Source organism: Rhipicephalus sanguineus, chromosome 6 (assembly GCF_013339695.2).
Source record: "Rhipicephalus sanguineus isolate Rsan-2018 chromosome 6, BIME_Rsan_1.4, whole genome shotgun sequence".
Taxonomy (NCBI): domain Eukaryota; kingdom Metazoa; phylum Arthropoda; class Arachnida; order Ixodida; family Ixodidae; genus Rhipicephalus; species Rhipicephalus sanguineus.
This window is the reverse complement of record NC_051181.1, coordinates 168,799,334-168,816,004: the sequence shown is the minus strand read 5'-3', so window position 1 is coordinate 168,816,004 and position 16,671 is coordinate 168,799,334. Positions and strand designations below refer to the sequence as shown.

The window sequence follows — 16,671 nt, the reverse complement described above, 5'->3', positions numbered from 1 at the left end:
AGCCCTTGTCAGCCGCGTTCTTACTCCGCTCTGGGAGTTTTAAATGCGAAGCATTTCTTAGCGAGCCTTTGGCACATTCAGCGTTTCTATCTACGAATCTATCTACCTAGCCGCCTACGCCTGGGTGCTCTCATGATTGCCTCCTTAACTTGGTGAAGACCAAAATCGGCATGGGGGGGTAAGAGGATTTGACGAATATGACTGTTGGGTCATGACATGAATAATGGGAAAATCTGGTCGCGTATGTCTTCAAACCCTTGCCTCCAGACACGTGTGGCACATAGCCGTTTACCACGGGCCGCTGTATACGGGTATGCGCCACAGGTGATTGACAGTTTATATTTACCAGGAATGGCGTGAACAGACATTAGTAAGTTAATTGCGAGAGCGTTAAAAAAAACCGACATCGGCAGCGTTGACCAGACGAATGGAAAGAATAAATGTTAGGATCACAGCTGTAATCGAACCCAAGCATTCTGCGTGGCAATCAAGTGTTCTACCACAGAAGCACGTCCGGTATATAGACTGGTTTGGAAAAGCAGGCGTAATGTCAGTGCAACGTCAAGTATGGTTGTGGTGCTGGCTATCTAATTTTGCAAGAAAGCAATACACAGTACGTATGTACTTCTACGATACAGGCGTCACATCAGATTAACGTCTGTGGTTCCAGTGTTAGCTCCGCTTTTATAGCAGTGTAATAAACATTACATTTGTATTTTTATGTTTCAGCAAGCTATATTGAAGCTTTGCTCGACCCCAGAGGAATACATTAACGAAAGTTACGTATGATATCCACATGGTTGCACCATAAAGTGCACTTAGTTTCGATAATACTGACGTATGTACTCTAACGTGAGGGCTGACGTTATATTGCACCATAAAGTTACCCTTTCAATGCCACCATTGTCGACGTGCCTGGTAAGCCCGCAATGTGCACACAGCCACTGCACTTACAAAAACTCGTTGATCCACCTCGTAACGCTTTGCTCAAAGCCATAAAATAGAGCATAGAAGTACTCGATGGCTGCTTCGCATGAAAGAGATTCCGACAATGCGTGGGATCTGCCAAATTTTTTCCGGTTGATTTCTTTTGATATGTGGTGAAGCCTGATTTTACAGCGAAATCTGTTATGAGATCACAACGGCAGTGGGGTAGTCGTCCGCCGCTGCCGCCGGTGTCCGTAACCACTATCGCGCAAATTTGGCAAAAATGAAATAAATAAAAGTAAACAGGCTCAGACGGGATTTTAAACTGGGTCATCTGCGTGGCAGTCGAGTATTCTACCACAAAGCCATGCTAGTGACTGGAACTCCTTTGCAAAAACATCCTTACAGGCGTCATGCCAGGCAAGGAATCGCGTTAAATGTGTAATATAGCGTGTCAGAAGAGCAAAATAACGACCATGCGTCACACAATGCTAATTGCACAACGAGTGACCGGGTCGTTAATTGCTTCAAATTTATTACAAAAGGCTCAGCCATAATTCTTCATCGTCATCAGCCACAGCCAGCATCAACGAAGTTCAGATAATGCCTTACATATGTGTAGCGGGTACCTCGCTTATCCGCAGAAAGATGAAAAGTGGCATAGTGATTGCTTCAATACTTCACAAAAATTATGATTTGCGGCGTAGTGGGTACCTTTCAGGTGTACCTGTATTAGTTTCCCCAAGAGAGTTTAGAACGGGCTCTAGAAAGGCCGCTCTTCCAGCTTTCGCTGTGACTGTGCTGCGCGCTCCGCGCAGGCCCGGCATTTTTTATGTACAGCTTGGCAATCTTCGACAAATTGTAAATGTGGTTATCGAGTGGATCGCAGTCCAAGAAATGATACATCCACAACACTCGCTTGTCGCCAAACGAGTGGAAAAATTCGCCATCTGTGCAACTTCCGCGTGGGCTCAAGCGACGACCCACACCTGCCTGGAGTCATATGGCGGTCGTCGGCTTCAGCGGCGGCGTGCCACCTCCACTCCAGAAGTTTTTTTTCAACCTCCTTGTATGGAATGACCAATATATATGTATATATATGTATGATCTATGTATATATATATATATATATATATATATATATATATATATATATATATATATATATATATATATGGGTGATTCCATGGCAAATCATCCAGTGTTTTTCTGACCATCACAAATATGGCTGAAAAAATTTCTACGTTTTTCTTGAATTTCGAAACTCGTTCTGCTCGTTTATTTCTGTTGCGAAACATTTTCCCACCGTTTTGTGAGAGCCTGTAGTTTTGTGCTGACTGAGCTAAAGGGCATCAAAAAACAATTTTTTTCAAAAGCCGTTTATGGGATGCTCTCGATAAAATGGTATTTCTGGCAAGGTAATGAAGTGATGTAACTGTAAAAATAAGGACTTGTTTAGGTATATCGATTCTTCGAGAGCTTTTTGCACGAACGAAATTGAATAAAGTTGCAAAGTTTGTTATTTTTTTCCAGAAACAAGGCAAACTCAAAGGGTAGAAATGAATTATATACTGGTGGCATCGTGCATATACTGGTGGATCGTGCATAGTATCGTGTATATTTTTAGTCTGACCACCAAGGCAAGTTTTTTGACGCTGAATGCGGAGCTTTTCTCAAAAAAAGTGAAATTTGCATTTTTTTTTTCAGACAATCTGCTACACCTTCAGCGACTAAATTATTTTTCTTTTGTAGTATGTCGAACAGGCCACCAGTATATAATTCATTTCTACCCTTTGAGTTTGCCTTGTTCCTGGAAAAAAATATCAAACTTTGCAACTTTATTCAATTTTGCTCATGCGAAAAGCTCTCGAAGAATCGATATACATAATTAGGTCATTATTTTTACAGTTACATCACTTCATTAGCTTGCCGGAAATACCATTTTATCGAGTGCATTCCATGAACTTCCGTTGAAAAAAATTGTTGTTTGATGCCCTTTGGCTCAGTCAGCACAAAACTACAGACTCTCACAAATAGGCGCGAAAATTTTTCGCCACAGAAATAAACGAGCAGAACGACCTTCGAACTTCAAGAAAAACGTGGAAATTTTTTCAGCCATATTTGCGATGGTCGGAAGAACGCTGGATGATTTGGCATGGAATGACCCATATATCTATCTATCTATCTATCTATATATATATATATATATAAGTGTAGATATAGTTCAATGGGCCAGTTCTTCTTGGGTAATAGGTATAATACAATGGAGGCGTTGTCAACAGTGATATAAATATTTAATTCCCAACAGTTTCGGGAGGGGTCCTCCCTTCTTCGGGGGATGAGTTAAAACTGATGTCGAAGTTCGGTCTTGCTTCTTGCCGCGTCGCTCTCTCGCCTTCAAGGACATTTGAGAGAGTGGGGGAGATAGATTACGAGAAAAAGAAAGAAAAGGGGAAAAAATAGAAAAAAACGAAAAAAAAGGAGAGAGAAGAACACCGACGAAGTCAGAAAACGAGGCGAGGGGAAAAAAAAAAAAAAAAACGCTAACTGTGTATGGCATGAAGTCGTGGAAGGTGTTTCTCGGTTCGCGTCGGGCGCAGGGCCACCCAAAATTGTTGTCGCGGAGGGCAGAATGAGGCACCTGAGGGAAGCGTCTCCTTAATGGGTCGGCATACCGCCTTTCATCTTCGCCCGCTCCCTGTGAATAGGCTCCAAGTGGTGGAGGAGCGTAAGCACTTTACATTGTACAAGTAGTGAAAAAACATGAACAAAAAATAAACAAAAAAAGGGGAGAAAAGAAAAGCAAGAAAGTAAACGACACTGCACTCGTACGAGCCAGTCAAGAAACAGGCATGGTCCCAATTATGATTCCGTGTTGCCAAATTCATTTTGGCTTATCTCTCGGAGGCAGGAGAGTCTTCCAGGGTCCTCATTGATGCCGGCTGTTAATGTTCTAAATTTAAAGATAAAATATGCCTCACGTTGTTCGCGCGCGTGCGTGTTTTGGAAACCGGACTGTAAAAGAGTTACGCTGATATTTTCAAAGCTGTGGTTTGGTAAGCGCAGATGTCTGGATAAGGGTAGCTTCGGCAGTGAAGTGGCGTGGTACCGGTGATTATTAAACCGCAGCCGAAATGGCGTGTCCGTTTGGCCGATGTATTCTTGCCCGCAGACGTTACAATGTAACATGTATATCACATTGCTGGAGTCACAATTTAGGTTTTGGGTGATGTTGAATTTGAAATCTGAGAAGCTTGCCTTTGATTCACGCGTTGTGACCATGTGTGGGCATACCTTGCAACGAGCTTTTCCGCAGGGGCGGCACCCTGGTTCAATTTTGGCGGGGTTTGTTTTTGCTCTGACAAGAATGTCCTTCAGGTTTTTATCCCTGCGGTACACCACGCGAGGTGGCTCCGCGAAGATGGAAGTCAGTCGTTTGCTTTGCCTAATTATGTTGAAGTGGCGGGAAAGTATGTTGTTAACTCGTGGCACCGATGAGGAGTAAGTTAGTACAAGATTTGTTTGGGAAGTTGTTTTGGATACTGTTTTTGGCTCCTTAATTATGTCATTCCGGTTCACGTTGCGAGCACGTAGTATGGCATCGTCAATAATGTCTTCGGGATAATTTTGTTGTGATAGGGAATTCTTTAGGCGTTTTGCGTGTTTGTCAAATTCCTGTATATCGGTGCATATTCTTCGATACCGGTAGGCCTCCACCACTTGGAGCCTATTCACAGGGAGCGGGCGAAGATGAAAGGCGGTATGCCGACCCATTAAGGGGACGCTTCCCTCAGGTGCCTCATTCTGCCCTCCGCGACAACAATTTTGGGTGGCCCTGCGCCCGACGCGAACCGAGAAACACCTTCCACGACTTCATGCCATACACAGTTAGCGTTTTTTTTTTTTTTTTTTTCCCTCGCCTCGTTTTCTGACTTCGTCGGTGTTCTTCTCTCTCCTTTTTTTTCGTTTTTTTTCTATTTTTTTCCCCTTTTCTTTCTTTTTCTCGTAATCTATCTCCCCCACTCTCTCAAATGTCCTTGAAGGTGAGAGAGCGACGCGGCAAGAAGCAAGACCGAACTTCGACATCAGTTTTAACTCATCCCCCGAAGAAGGGAGGACCCCTCCCGAAACTGTTGGGAATTAAATATTTATATCACTGTTGACAACGCCTCCATTGTATTATACCTATATATATATATATATATATATATATATATATATATATATATATATATATATGCGCTGGTCACGTGCTCTATTCTTTTGTATTTCGAGGGCTTTATTTGTTTATTTGCAGCTTGGAAAATGGCACGCGTGAGACTTTCTTTCTAGCAAATAATGCAATGGCAGTTTGTGAAGAGGCTCTCGAACTTTGAAGATCCCATTTCTTGCCTAAAGTCAATATTTATCAGTTTAGTTAAATAATCCTAAATGGGAAATAATTAATTACAAAACAAAAAGAATTCAACTGATTCAACTGATTTCTCTCGCCTGCCTCTAATATTGTATTTTTTAACTCTTGGCACAAGTTAGCTGGGACACCCGGTGTGTGTATGTGTTTGTGTGTGTGCGCGTGTGTGATTGTGTGTGTGTAGTCGCCATTCTCACAGGCCACAGATATTCTGTCTGGGACGATCACAGTGTAGTGAAGGAGCCAACTGTCTCTAGAACTGAACAAATGCTTACGAAGGTTATACAAATAAATGTATCATTCCTAGCGTATTTCCGGCATTTATTCAATATGCCGATGCAGTCAAGCACTAAAGAAATTGGAATGCTGGATACGATTTCTTAAAAATAACTCTTGATGTAAATGATTAAGGTACGAGGCCAAGTGGAAAAAGCAAATTTTGTTTGAAAACGTCATTTTTTGGTTTTTGGTTATGTTATACATGTACAATTTATCGCCCATCGTTTTGCTGCACAAAGTTTCTGTTTGCGCAGTTTCTTTCAAAAGATACAAGTAAAAATTTTAGACCAGCCGTCATCTACGAACCCGAAACTGAAAGTGCCAGTTCTGTGTGCATCAGAAGATTATCTTGATACGCAATATTTTGTTGGTTATTTAACAATCATATATCAATATCAAATGCGAACATGTAATAATGCTCTAATAGCATTGTCAACACACAATTTTTTATCGTAATAGCTAAACTTCTCGCCAGGTGGACGCGCAACATCGTACATGTGTTCTTTAAACTCAACGACACGTATGTGCTTGTCAATAATCAACTCGCAAGCATCCCGTCACAGCACTGCTGCTGCAGAGCAAGCTAGAAAAAAAAATGACGAAGTGCCGCTCGAGCAAAAGCAGATGAGAGCAAGGTCCAGGATGGAACTAACTGCACATATCGAGGATGTTAGCGCTCCTGATCACCTTGCGTTAGCGCTGCACCTGTTTGAAATCTTTTTTGTTGACTTTCTCAGAACTTATATTCATGGCATTTTTCCGATAACTTTTTTGCTAAAAAACATTTTTGTTGAAACATAGCACACTCCCATATCATATTAGTAGGTGTTCAATAAACTTTATAAGCAAAATCCTGCCACAAGATTTAATATGGCTGCGTGTTACACGAAGTTGCCCTTAGCGTTAGTGCAAAATTTTTTGGTTATTTAATCACAATGTATTTATTATTTACCAGATCTCATTTGTTCTGGTTCATTGCACTGAACACAGCTTCTTTTATGTTCGTACAAAAAATGAGTTATTTGTTGAGAGGAATTTGAGTTAGGAGTGTTCGAGTAAGGCCCATTTTTAATGAAATTTTCAATTATGAAAAATTAAGAAAAAATAGGACTTCTTTTATAATGCTCACATGTGCTAAAAAGGTGTGCTTTATAGTGTAGACTAATAGTCTCTAGTGCTTATCGCTTTTTAAAAAATTTTTTCTGACACTTGGCCACATACCTTAAAGATATATGAGCTGAAGGCAGTAGCTCTAGCTGCAACGCAGAACATACATTAGTTGACTCATTGCACTGAGAACCCAGGCACGACAACGCTATATTTCTTTCACACCTACTTGCATAAAAAAGTAGGCAAAAAAATTCGGCAGATGCCACGTACCGTCGGAATCGATGTTATGTGATGCATGTGCGGGATGGTGACTGTGGCATAATTTTTCATGTTGAGCGAAACGTTAGGGAATGACGCGTAGCGAAATATGGAAGTGGTATAAACACACTCATATGCTGAAGAGTCGCATATGTATTATATAACCAGTTGTTTACAGTTGCGTAACGATGACAACAGCAACATGGGTGTTACCATCACCAGACGCAGTAAGCTGATATGTAGTGCTTATATTCTTCAATACTGGATTGCGCGAATTGGAATAAGACAGTGAAGGAACACAGATGCACTGGACAGGCGCTACTCACAACTTAGCTTTATTCAGAAAAGTTTCCTTAGATATACAGTACAGCCGAGTGGCACACGCAGGTGCACTGCACGTACGTTACAGTCAGAGTTGCAGTTGTTACAGTTGTGTTGCAGTTGTTATGCTTATACTTATCTGTTATGACGGGAATGCACGCACGTTCCACGAACCCATGTGTATGTGCAGAAGGGGTTCTTGACAGTTCTTGAACAAGGTCATCATCACCGTGATGAGTGACACCAGCAGCTGGACCAGACTTGTTAATCGGATCCGTTCGTGATCGCGGCTACAGCGGGTCTAAATGTAGTAAAGTGCGAGGTATATAGCACAGCCGGTGGAAATCCTGGATGCCTCTTATGATGAAATGATCTATGACGCCTCCCGTCCTGCACGTGGCACCGAGGTCTTTTGATGCCCTGTCCACATTCAAGCAGTCTTTCACGCAGTATAAAGACCAGGCGTTGTTGGGTCTTGGTAAATCAATGTTGAAGTCACCGCGGTAATGATGAGAGGCCTGGTTCTCTCGTCAGATTTATTGTAGGAAGCATTGACCCCGGTTTTTGTGTAATCCACATGGTCCACGTTGCGGACCACGTGAATGAGTGCATGGTAGTTGAGCGTCTTCCAGGGGTGGTCTGTCTTCAGCTTCGTCATTTTCCTTGTGTCCGCCACGGTGGTGTACGGTGCTCGGCTGCTGATCCGAAGGTCGCGGGTTTGATCCCGGCCACGGCGCTCGCATTTTGATGGATGCAAAATGCTGGATGCCCGTGTACTGTGCGATCTCCGTGCACATTAAAGAATACCAGATGGTCAAAATTAAAGCCCCAACAATTATTATTATCACTTACCTTGCGTGTCAATGTGTGTGTTCGCATTTACTGTGGTGGTTGAGACTTTGTATCACCTGTGGCACATACCCGCACTCTGGTATGCGGGTATGTGCCACATGTGACTGAGAGAAAGGGTTTCATGACATACGTGACAGGTATTTTGCGTTATTCATGTCATATGACCAGTGAATCGTGTTCACCATACACTGATCCCCTGTTACGCCAATGTTCTGGCATATTACAAGTTATGGAGATGACCAGCAGAGCGCCCAGACATAGGCGGCTAGGCTTAAAACGTCAGACGTGTGTGTGAGGGCCTGTACACGTTACCGGCATTTCCTAGTTATTACGTTGGCAGTTATTGCGTATAAAGAACTGCCTCACAACAAGAAGGCACAAGTTTGTCACCAAATCACATATAAGCCTGTCTTCGTTGAGAATGAAGCTAGCGCTAGGTTATAAATATTTTGTTTTTTCATTGTAGCGAATAAAGCGTTGTTAGCTATCATGCGTGTAGTGTGGGATGGTTGGGAGGAGGCTTTAGCGCACGACACAGCTTGGCACAGCGATAACGGTAAGGAAGTGCTGCTGTAGTCACCGACGTACGCACCACTAAAATGTAAAAAAAATTCCACTTATCACGCACGTGAAAAGTGAACATGAAAAGTAAAAGTGTTAGTTGCCTCAAGAAGTAGGTGCCGGTTAGCTGGTATTTTATTGAATATCCTTCCGACATGTGCTTGTCAATGACACGATACGCCAAGAATATTTGCGTCCACATCGTCACTTTCGGGGCCTTTTGGCGACTTACAATTTCAATCCGTTTCTGCAGGGCAATTTTCTGCCGCCGACTGAGCGCTTGCGAAACCACCTCAGCGCGTAACCAACAGTCCGCACCCGAGGCCGGGTTTAACACATTTGCTGGAATAGCACTGTTTCTGTTTCACACGAAAAGTGCCTCACAAGGCGTCTGCTGTTAGCATTTCATAGCATTCTGCTTGCTTGAAATACGAGCGCGAAACGTAGACAAGGACTTAATAACACACGGATAGCACTTGTCCATGTGTTATTAAGTCGTTATCTATGTTTCGTGCTTGTATTTCAAGCAAGCAGAATGAATCACCAACTAGCCCAGTCAGCCATTTTGACATTTCATAGCACACAGGGGTGAATACAGGATTTTTACGAAGGGGGATCAGCTTCTAGGAGATCATCTTCTAGGTCAGGCCATCCGGGCCACCCCTCTGAATTTAGCAGTGATAGCACATGAAATGCTTGAAAAACACGCATAGTGAAGCAATACGCGCTCAAAGCGTGGCACCATATGCTACCTTGTTAAACTCCACAGTCGATAACAAACTAAACAACACGCTCCAGCACAATCGGTTCGTTCGCTGGGGATCAGTGACGCGCTCGAGCTACCTGTCCAGCATGTAATTGTTATCGCAGTCTAAAAAACTAAGTAATGGTACCAACAGCAGCATAAGCATGCGCGAGTAGCCGCGATGCAGCTTTGAAGCTCGTACACGAAGCCGGTTTGTATGTGCCTGCAAGCACACAGTGCGAAAACTGTATCGTTCCGGCATGCACGAAAGAGTGTTCTCTGATGAGTGCCGCTGCTTTCACATACTGCATCTTTTAAGGACGGCGAACGTAAACACGGTGCTAATCGTAAGCAGTAGCCGGAGCAGCGGAACGATCTGCCACGTCTCGTCGGCCGCGAGGAAATCTAATAACATGTAGGTTAGTTTCCTGTAAACCTTTTATCAGCAACCCAATTTCCTCAGTCTGGACAACACGGCGCACGAAAATATGTCGGCAATGCCGTTCCTATCAGCCGCCACACGCCGATATACGTACGCTCCGTGTGCGCACATGCGGAACGCGCTTAGCTTCAACCATAGAGTTAAGCTTCAACCACTGATCTCCTCTAGGAGGAGCTGGATGGCGCATCGAGCTACAGTAGAGTGTGCTAGAATATTTTGAGTGGCGCAACCGGCGGCCGTGGAGCGGCCCATTTTGTGTAGAAAATAGCGGCGGCGCTGCAGTCGACTACTCTTGAAAGCGTCCCCCGGCATCGCAGGCGGCTGCTTGCCAGTGCGTTTCAGAGGCGGCGAGACAGAGCAAAAAGAATGTAGAAACGAACGCTCCATCGCAACTGAACCACATTAACGTGCCGGCTGCAGCTAATATGTGCCGTGCGAGACCCTGGCAGACTCGAGTTTTTTTTTTCTCTCTCTCTTTTTTTTTTTTTTTAGGAGAGAAGCTCCTTAGGCCCGCACCCCGCCGTCGCCATCGAAGCTCCCTGCAACACAGATGCAGCGCCGTTGCAAAAAGACAATAAAACGACGTGCGCGGAAAGAAGAAAAAATAAATAAATAACTAAACAAGGCGCGCGCAGCATTCGGCGCGCGGCACAAATAAACAGTTTCAAAACGTACATAGGCGTTTGCGTTCCATTTGTAAGGAGTGTGGCTCATCGGTTGTATTAGTACACAGAACAACGGCTAATATTTTTAATGTTCTTTTACGACGCGCAGAGTGATTATACGTTGTCGTGCTGTGGTGAAACGCGCAACAATAATGTAGTTCTAGAAAACGCTTTTGTTATAACCTGCCGTTTCTTGAAATTTGCTCTAAGAATTTCTTCAACTTGGACGCAACGTATGCAGCGTTAAGCTCAGGGAATTCACGCACTGCCCACGACGTCAATGGAACGGCGAAGTTGTGCAGGTCGTCAACGGAGGCGTCTTGCTCAGAAGCAAGGCCCACGACCGCACCCCCCGTTTCACTTTACGTTTCACCGCCTTCGTTCGCAGTAGTGACTGTTGAACATTCCTCGGGCGACGACGCATTGCCCTGCTCGATGCGACGTCGTTTCATTTCACTGTGATCGTCGGAAGCAAGCTGACGCCGTTTTGTCCAAGGCCGCGGCGCCGGTGTTTCCTTGGAGAGATGTGACAGTGCATTCGGTAAAATTGTCGGCACTGCGTCAAGTCGAATGGACGGCTTTTCTCTCGGCACTCGAACTTCCGCTCCGGTAATAAGTGATATTCACACACAGCGCTATTGGCACCGAGGAACTTCTCAAGTCGTCACAAGTTTCTTTCCCATGCAAGTTCTCGCTCTTTATCATTGGGAGTAGGTTGCCTTAATGCGCGCTTTCTCCGCGCATCGACACACACAAAATTGGAGCTTTAAAAAGCGATACCTTGCGGCCTTGGTTCATGCGGGCGTACACATCTTGCACCCGTAGCAGTGATTTAAACGCTGTTCTCTTTCTTTCTTTTCGCATTTAGGTAACTGATGCGCGGCGCAATTTGCAGACGCGAACGCAAGCGAGTCGGAGCATGCCAACTTTACTCGGCGCGGCCGGGCAGCGAGTTTGTAATATGCAGAGCGCTCAACGCATGGCAACGGCAGCGGCGCGCTATTGGCTGCGCGCACACACGGACACCGCTGCGGACTTCCGCCTAGAAATGGCCGCCACGACGAGACGACGCGCTCTCCTTCTCGGGGTGCCTTTCGCGGGAATTTTAAACGGTGAATGCGATCGCCAGGCCCCGTGGAATTTTCGTCGCCGCTTGTGAACACTACTGCTCTCGCGTTGACCGAAGATGCACTTTTGTTGTGTTTCCTATGACGAGGACGTTGTCTAAGTAAACCTGAACTCCAGGAAGACCCGGTAAGATGGTTTCCACGCGACTTGTAAGCAGGGCAGCTGCAGAAGTCACTCCAGATGGCAGGCGAATGAAACTAAACAGTCCCTTATGTGTGCTTATGGTCGTGAGCAGCCTGGCTTCCTCGCCCAATAGCAGCTGATTGTTAGCATCCTGTATGTCTGTCGTGGGGCTCTGATGACCAAGTGGGGAAAACTTGGTCATCATTCAACATTGCTATTATATCTTCCATCTGGGGCGATAGGTATGACTCAGTGTGACATGTTTTGTTTATCGTAAATTTTAAATTGCCGCGGAGGTGATTGCTGCCATTACATTTCACTACCGGTACCACCGGTGTGGCCAATTTAGAATGAGGCACAGCAACAATAACACCCGTGGCCAAAAGGTGTAGTTCTACATCTCTATTTGTATGAAAGGTGTGCAGAACTTCACATGCTTTCCAGAATTTTGGTTTCATGTCTCAGAGTGTACCGGTGCACCTTTGATGAGGCCTAAGCCTGGCGATGACACATCAGTGAATTCTACAAAACACTTGACGTTAACATGGTCAGCTACGACGAAGGGCATTTGCTCACCTGTCATGTTCGCATTCCTAACTGGTGCCTTGAGCATGTTGAATGCCAGAATCAGGTCGTGTCCGCACAGGTTGGGCCCGGAACAATAGAAGACTGTGAGAGATCCATCAGTCGACAAATTTAGCAAGAAATCTTAAGCTTGAGTATCCCATGCATGGGAAGCCCCTTCCCAGTAAACAAGTCTGTTTCAGTAGCGAACCATGCAGCTTGAGTCATACTGTTTTGTGGTCCTCATCGGTGAGTCGTGATAACTGACACCAGTGACCCTGTGCCTATCTACATGTCCACCAGAACCCCTGCACAGTTCCAGGTGCGCACGATGAGTTGTGCAATACCGACCCAGTTGACATGACTGTTCACTTCCTTGAGCACGGTCATTAATGCATTGCCTGATACGTTGTGAACTGTCGCTGCCCTGGATGTTGCTGAGGGGGCACGTCAATGAGTTTGGCAGTGTGCACTGCCACAGAGGCATCTGAGTGCTCGAAGAGGGTCTGGTTCTGGCATAGGTGCAGAAGGAATGTGTGACTTCCATCTTCATTAAGCATTAATAGACTAAATTTCTCTGAGGTGAAGCTGAGCACTATGCATTTGCTTTATGAGGTAGCAGCAGTCTCTTTTCCAATTTTAGGCGCATGCTTGCATTGTACGTTTCTTGGCTACTGTGTTAATTTTTTCTGTGGTCCTGTGAAAAACGTATTTCTACTGTGTTCTACTGTGTAGTGCAGATATTTGCGACTCCGGCCACTTAGTTATAGCAGTCTATGCTGTATTACCTGACGTTCTAGTACGCCAAGAGTGTGCATCTATGTGAGGCTGGCAATAAGTCTGCGTATGATTTTGGCATCAGCAAACTTTGTCTTGAGATCAAGACGGGAACAAACAGCGCTGGACACGGTATGGTGAAAGAACGACAGATGACAGTGCCGAGCGCTGTTTGTTCCCGTCTTAATCATGCACCAACCAGCCCAGTTAATTACACTCTTGTTGTCATGAGGTCATTGATAGGGCAATATACAATGAACTGCTCTTTGAAGAAAATACTGCATGTTGAATTTTTGCTGCCGCCTCTGCGTAGAGCCTGCGCGTGCTGTCTAGGTGAGTTCATATAACCGCCACTATGAATGAAGGAAGGAAGATGATTCTTAAGGGCTCGTTTTCTTTGTCAGACACAATATTAATGAGAACAGACAATAACGCCAAGGAAAGTATAGGGGGTGTTATCTGTAGTATTTAGAATATAAATGTGAAGAAAGTAAAGTGGACGAAAAAATAACTTGCCGCCGGCTGGGACCCAACCTGCGACCTTCGAATAACGCGTCCAATGCTCTACCACTGAGCTACGGCGGCGGTCATCCTCACGTCCACTTTATGGGGTATATATGTGCATTTAAACCTTGGAGCGTTAGTCAGCACCAATCGCAGCCATGGCGGCGAGTGTGGAACACTCTTTTTCTGCCTTTCTGGCGCCATGTAGCACGTGATCTTTTTACGAGCTGGCAGCTGACCAATAATCCCTCGCATACTACCTGAAGGCATCAAGTCTGCCAGAATGAGACCCTTACTATGAATGAAGGAAGGAATAGGAATGAATAGAAATGAAGGAAGGAATAGCAAGGGTCTCGTTCTGGCAGACTTGATGCCTTCAGGTAGTATGCGAGGGATTATTGGTCAGCTGCCAGCTCGTAAAAAGATCACGTGCTACGTGACGCCAGAAAGGCAGAAAAAGAGTGTTCCACACTCGCCGCCATGGCTGCTATTGGCGCTGACTAACACTCCAAGGTTTAAATGCACATATATACCCCATAAAGTGGACGGGAGGATGACTGCCGCCGTAGCTCAGTGGTAGAGCATCGGACGCGTTATTCGAAGGTCGCAGGTTCGGTCCCTGCTGGCGGCAAGTTATCTTTTCGTCCACTTTACTTTCTTCGCATTTATATTCTAAATACTACAGATAACACCCCCTATACTTTCCTTGGCGTTATAGTCTGTTAGTTCTCATTAATATTGCGCCACTATGAATGTTACTCCACAGCATGTGTGTGTAAGTAGCTGCATAACTCAACTTTTGGCAGAGTTTATTTCTCAGGTTGGCATGTTCATTCAGATTTAAAAATGAGGATGAACCAACATGACCTCATTGAGCTGTTATCCGAATGTGTGCATCCTTGAAGGTGCTGTTCTTGACACCTGCGAGTAGATGCATTCAGTGCAATCTCTCCTCTCCTTAGGAGGTCACGGAGGATGCAAGGCCGGCACCGGCTGAGCCCCTTGAGCTGTGGTCACCTAAAGTGGTGAGCCCACCAACTTACCAGGGTGAGCAGATTACCAGTGTTGGTGTAGTGGCCCTGTCTGACCCTGTCTCTGCCTTCCAGAAGAGCAGGCAGGCAGCAGAGGTGTATCTTTGTCACACTCGTCGACCGAGTCCCTCCAAGTCAACCTGCCAAAGGTGTCTGTGCTGCTCGAAACAGATACAGGCCACGAAAAAGTGCCCACCTTACTTTTACAAGCTTCACTGAAAGCTGACGTCCACGATTGGTCTAGAAAGGTGCAGCATCCAAGTCTTGCATTGATTATCTGCAGCACTTTTGTGCACATCTTGTTTTTAGCCACTAGATGACTTACTATTTGTGCAGATGTACCTGACAGCAGATGTGAAGCTTGAGGCCTTGTACTACAGTGAAGAACGGAGCACTTGGGAACCACTGATTGAGCCTGTAATGGAATGTGAAAATAGCTATCGCCCTTGGGAGCTGGTTATCAAGGTGAGGGGTGGTGTTTGTAGAGCTTTTTATGCTTGAGAAACACTACACTGTGTGAACACTTATTTACCCTAGAGACCCCACTGGGAGGAGGTATTAGATGCATTGTGTGCCACATTGCCTCTTTCTGTGCAGCTGTTGTCAATGGGGCTGCCTCTGTTTGGTAGAATTGGTTTGGTAGAATTCAAGTAATAACCTGTAAAATACGTTACGCTTTAAAAGTTACGATACTTAGAGCATATTCGCGAATAATTTGAGCCAGTACGCCACCTATCGGAGAGAGCGCGAAACAGGCTATTGAAGTCCATGTAGCAGACGACATTCACTTTCGCACGTGCGGTAGCGGTTCTGGTGGATGGATTTGTTGTCAGCAAAGAAAAAAATGCCTTGCGAAGCAGTTTTTCTGCATTTTGATATGCACATGAGCGAGGCGGATAGGAGGCGGGATAGTATCTTTTCACGAGTTTCCGTTCTTTGAGTTTACCGTGAAGAACGGCGTAATAACCAGCTGCTTCATCAGCAAAGTTACTCTGACGATGGTTGTTCTCGGCACTTCAGCAACAAGTATTATGCCGTTGTGCTAAAAGTTTGTTGCACTCTTCGAACGGCATTAACGAATCCTAAAGATAACACAGCTGGAATGAATCGGAATCAATTCGTGGGAACATCACGAAGCGATACAAGCTCCAAGAGATGCCGTCGTGGAGGACTCCAGATAATCTCGACCAGCTACGGTTCTGAAATTGCACAGTAGGCATGCATCTAGCATTTCACCCCCATCAAAATGCGACCGCCGCAAATCGACACAGCGTCTTTCGCATCAGCATCCAAGCACCGTATTGTGCCACAGCGGCGGGCAAAATCGAAATCTTCGTGGTGTTGATGTCAGTGTGCTTGCTGCCAGGCGTCAAGGCAAGCCTGAGATGCTTGCTATATTATGACGTGTAGTAGCCTTGAGCCTAGCTCTTTAGATGTTGCGCGCACGATTTCCTTGATTTGTGGACTCGCATAAGTGGTATAGCCCAGCCTAATCTAGTAACCTTGGTATAGCCTGCCTGATGTCTCATCCTACGGTTCTGGCAGCAGGAAAGTGCCAATTTACACCTACCTATAATCATACGCAGCTGTATAGCAGCAGGTAAGCAGAATAATTTGCGGGCACCACAATTCCGCTCTTCGCATGCGGATCAGCTGACACACACACGCACAAACAGACAAATGAATAAGGCTCTGCGCACTGAAAAAAATGGTGAACAAGTTTCCTGCTATCATTTCATCAGCAGTTAGTAGTCATTGTTTCACTCCGGCTCTTCTTGTACATGCAACATTATTTCGCTCGGTGTACCATCACCGTCTCATTCTTTGGATTTGAACACATTTATTCAAGGACGCGACGAAGTAACCGGCTGACAAAGTCGCTGCAAAATGCAGACATGTCACCGTGATGATCTAGGTGATCAGCATTTGATAAACGATACCCACCGGCTACTACCAAGTGCGTTAGCCCACTT

General features: G+C 45.1%; 1 protein-coding gene across 1 annotated transcript in view; it reads left to right on the top strand.

The window, feature by feature from the left end:
• The window catches only part of LOC119397704 (intermembrane lipid transfer protein VPS13A), a 1,038,245-nt gene that overhangs the window by 423,265 nt on the left and 598,309 nt on the right, over nucleotides 1–16,671 (top strand). Inside the window, exons 39-41 of the mRNA XM_037665124.2 lie at nucleotides 14,630–14,714; nucleotides 14,774–14,946; nucleotides 15,035–15,163. Of these exons, the coding sequence (XP_037521052.1) occupies nucleotides 14,630–14,714; nucleotides 14,774–14,946; nucleotides 15,035–15,163 (387 nt within the window). The remainder of the gene's footprint in view (nucleotides 1–14,629; nucleotides 14,715–14,773; nucleotides 14,947–15,034; nucleotides 15,164–16,671) is intronic.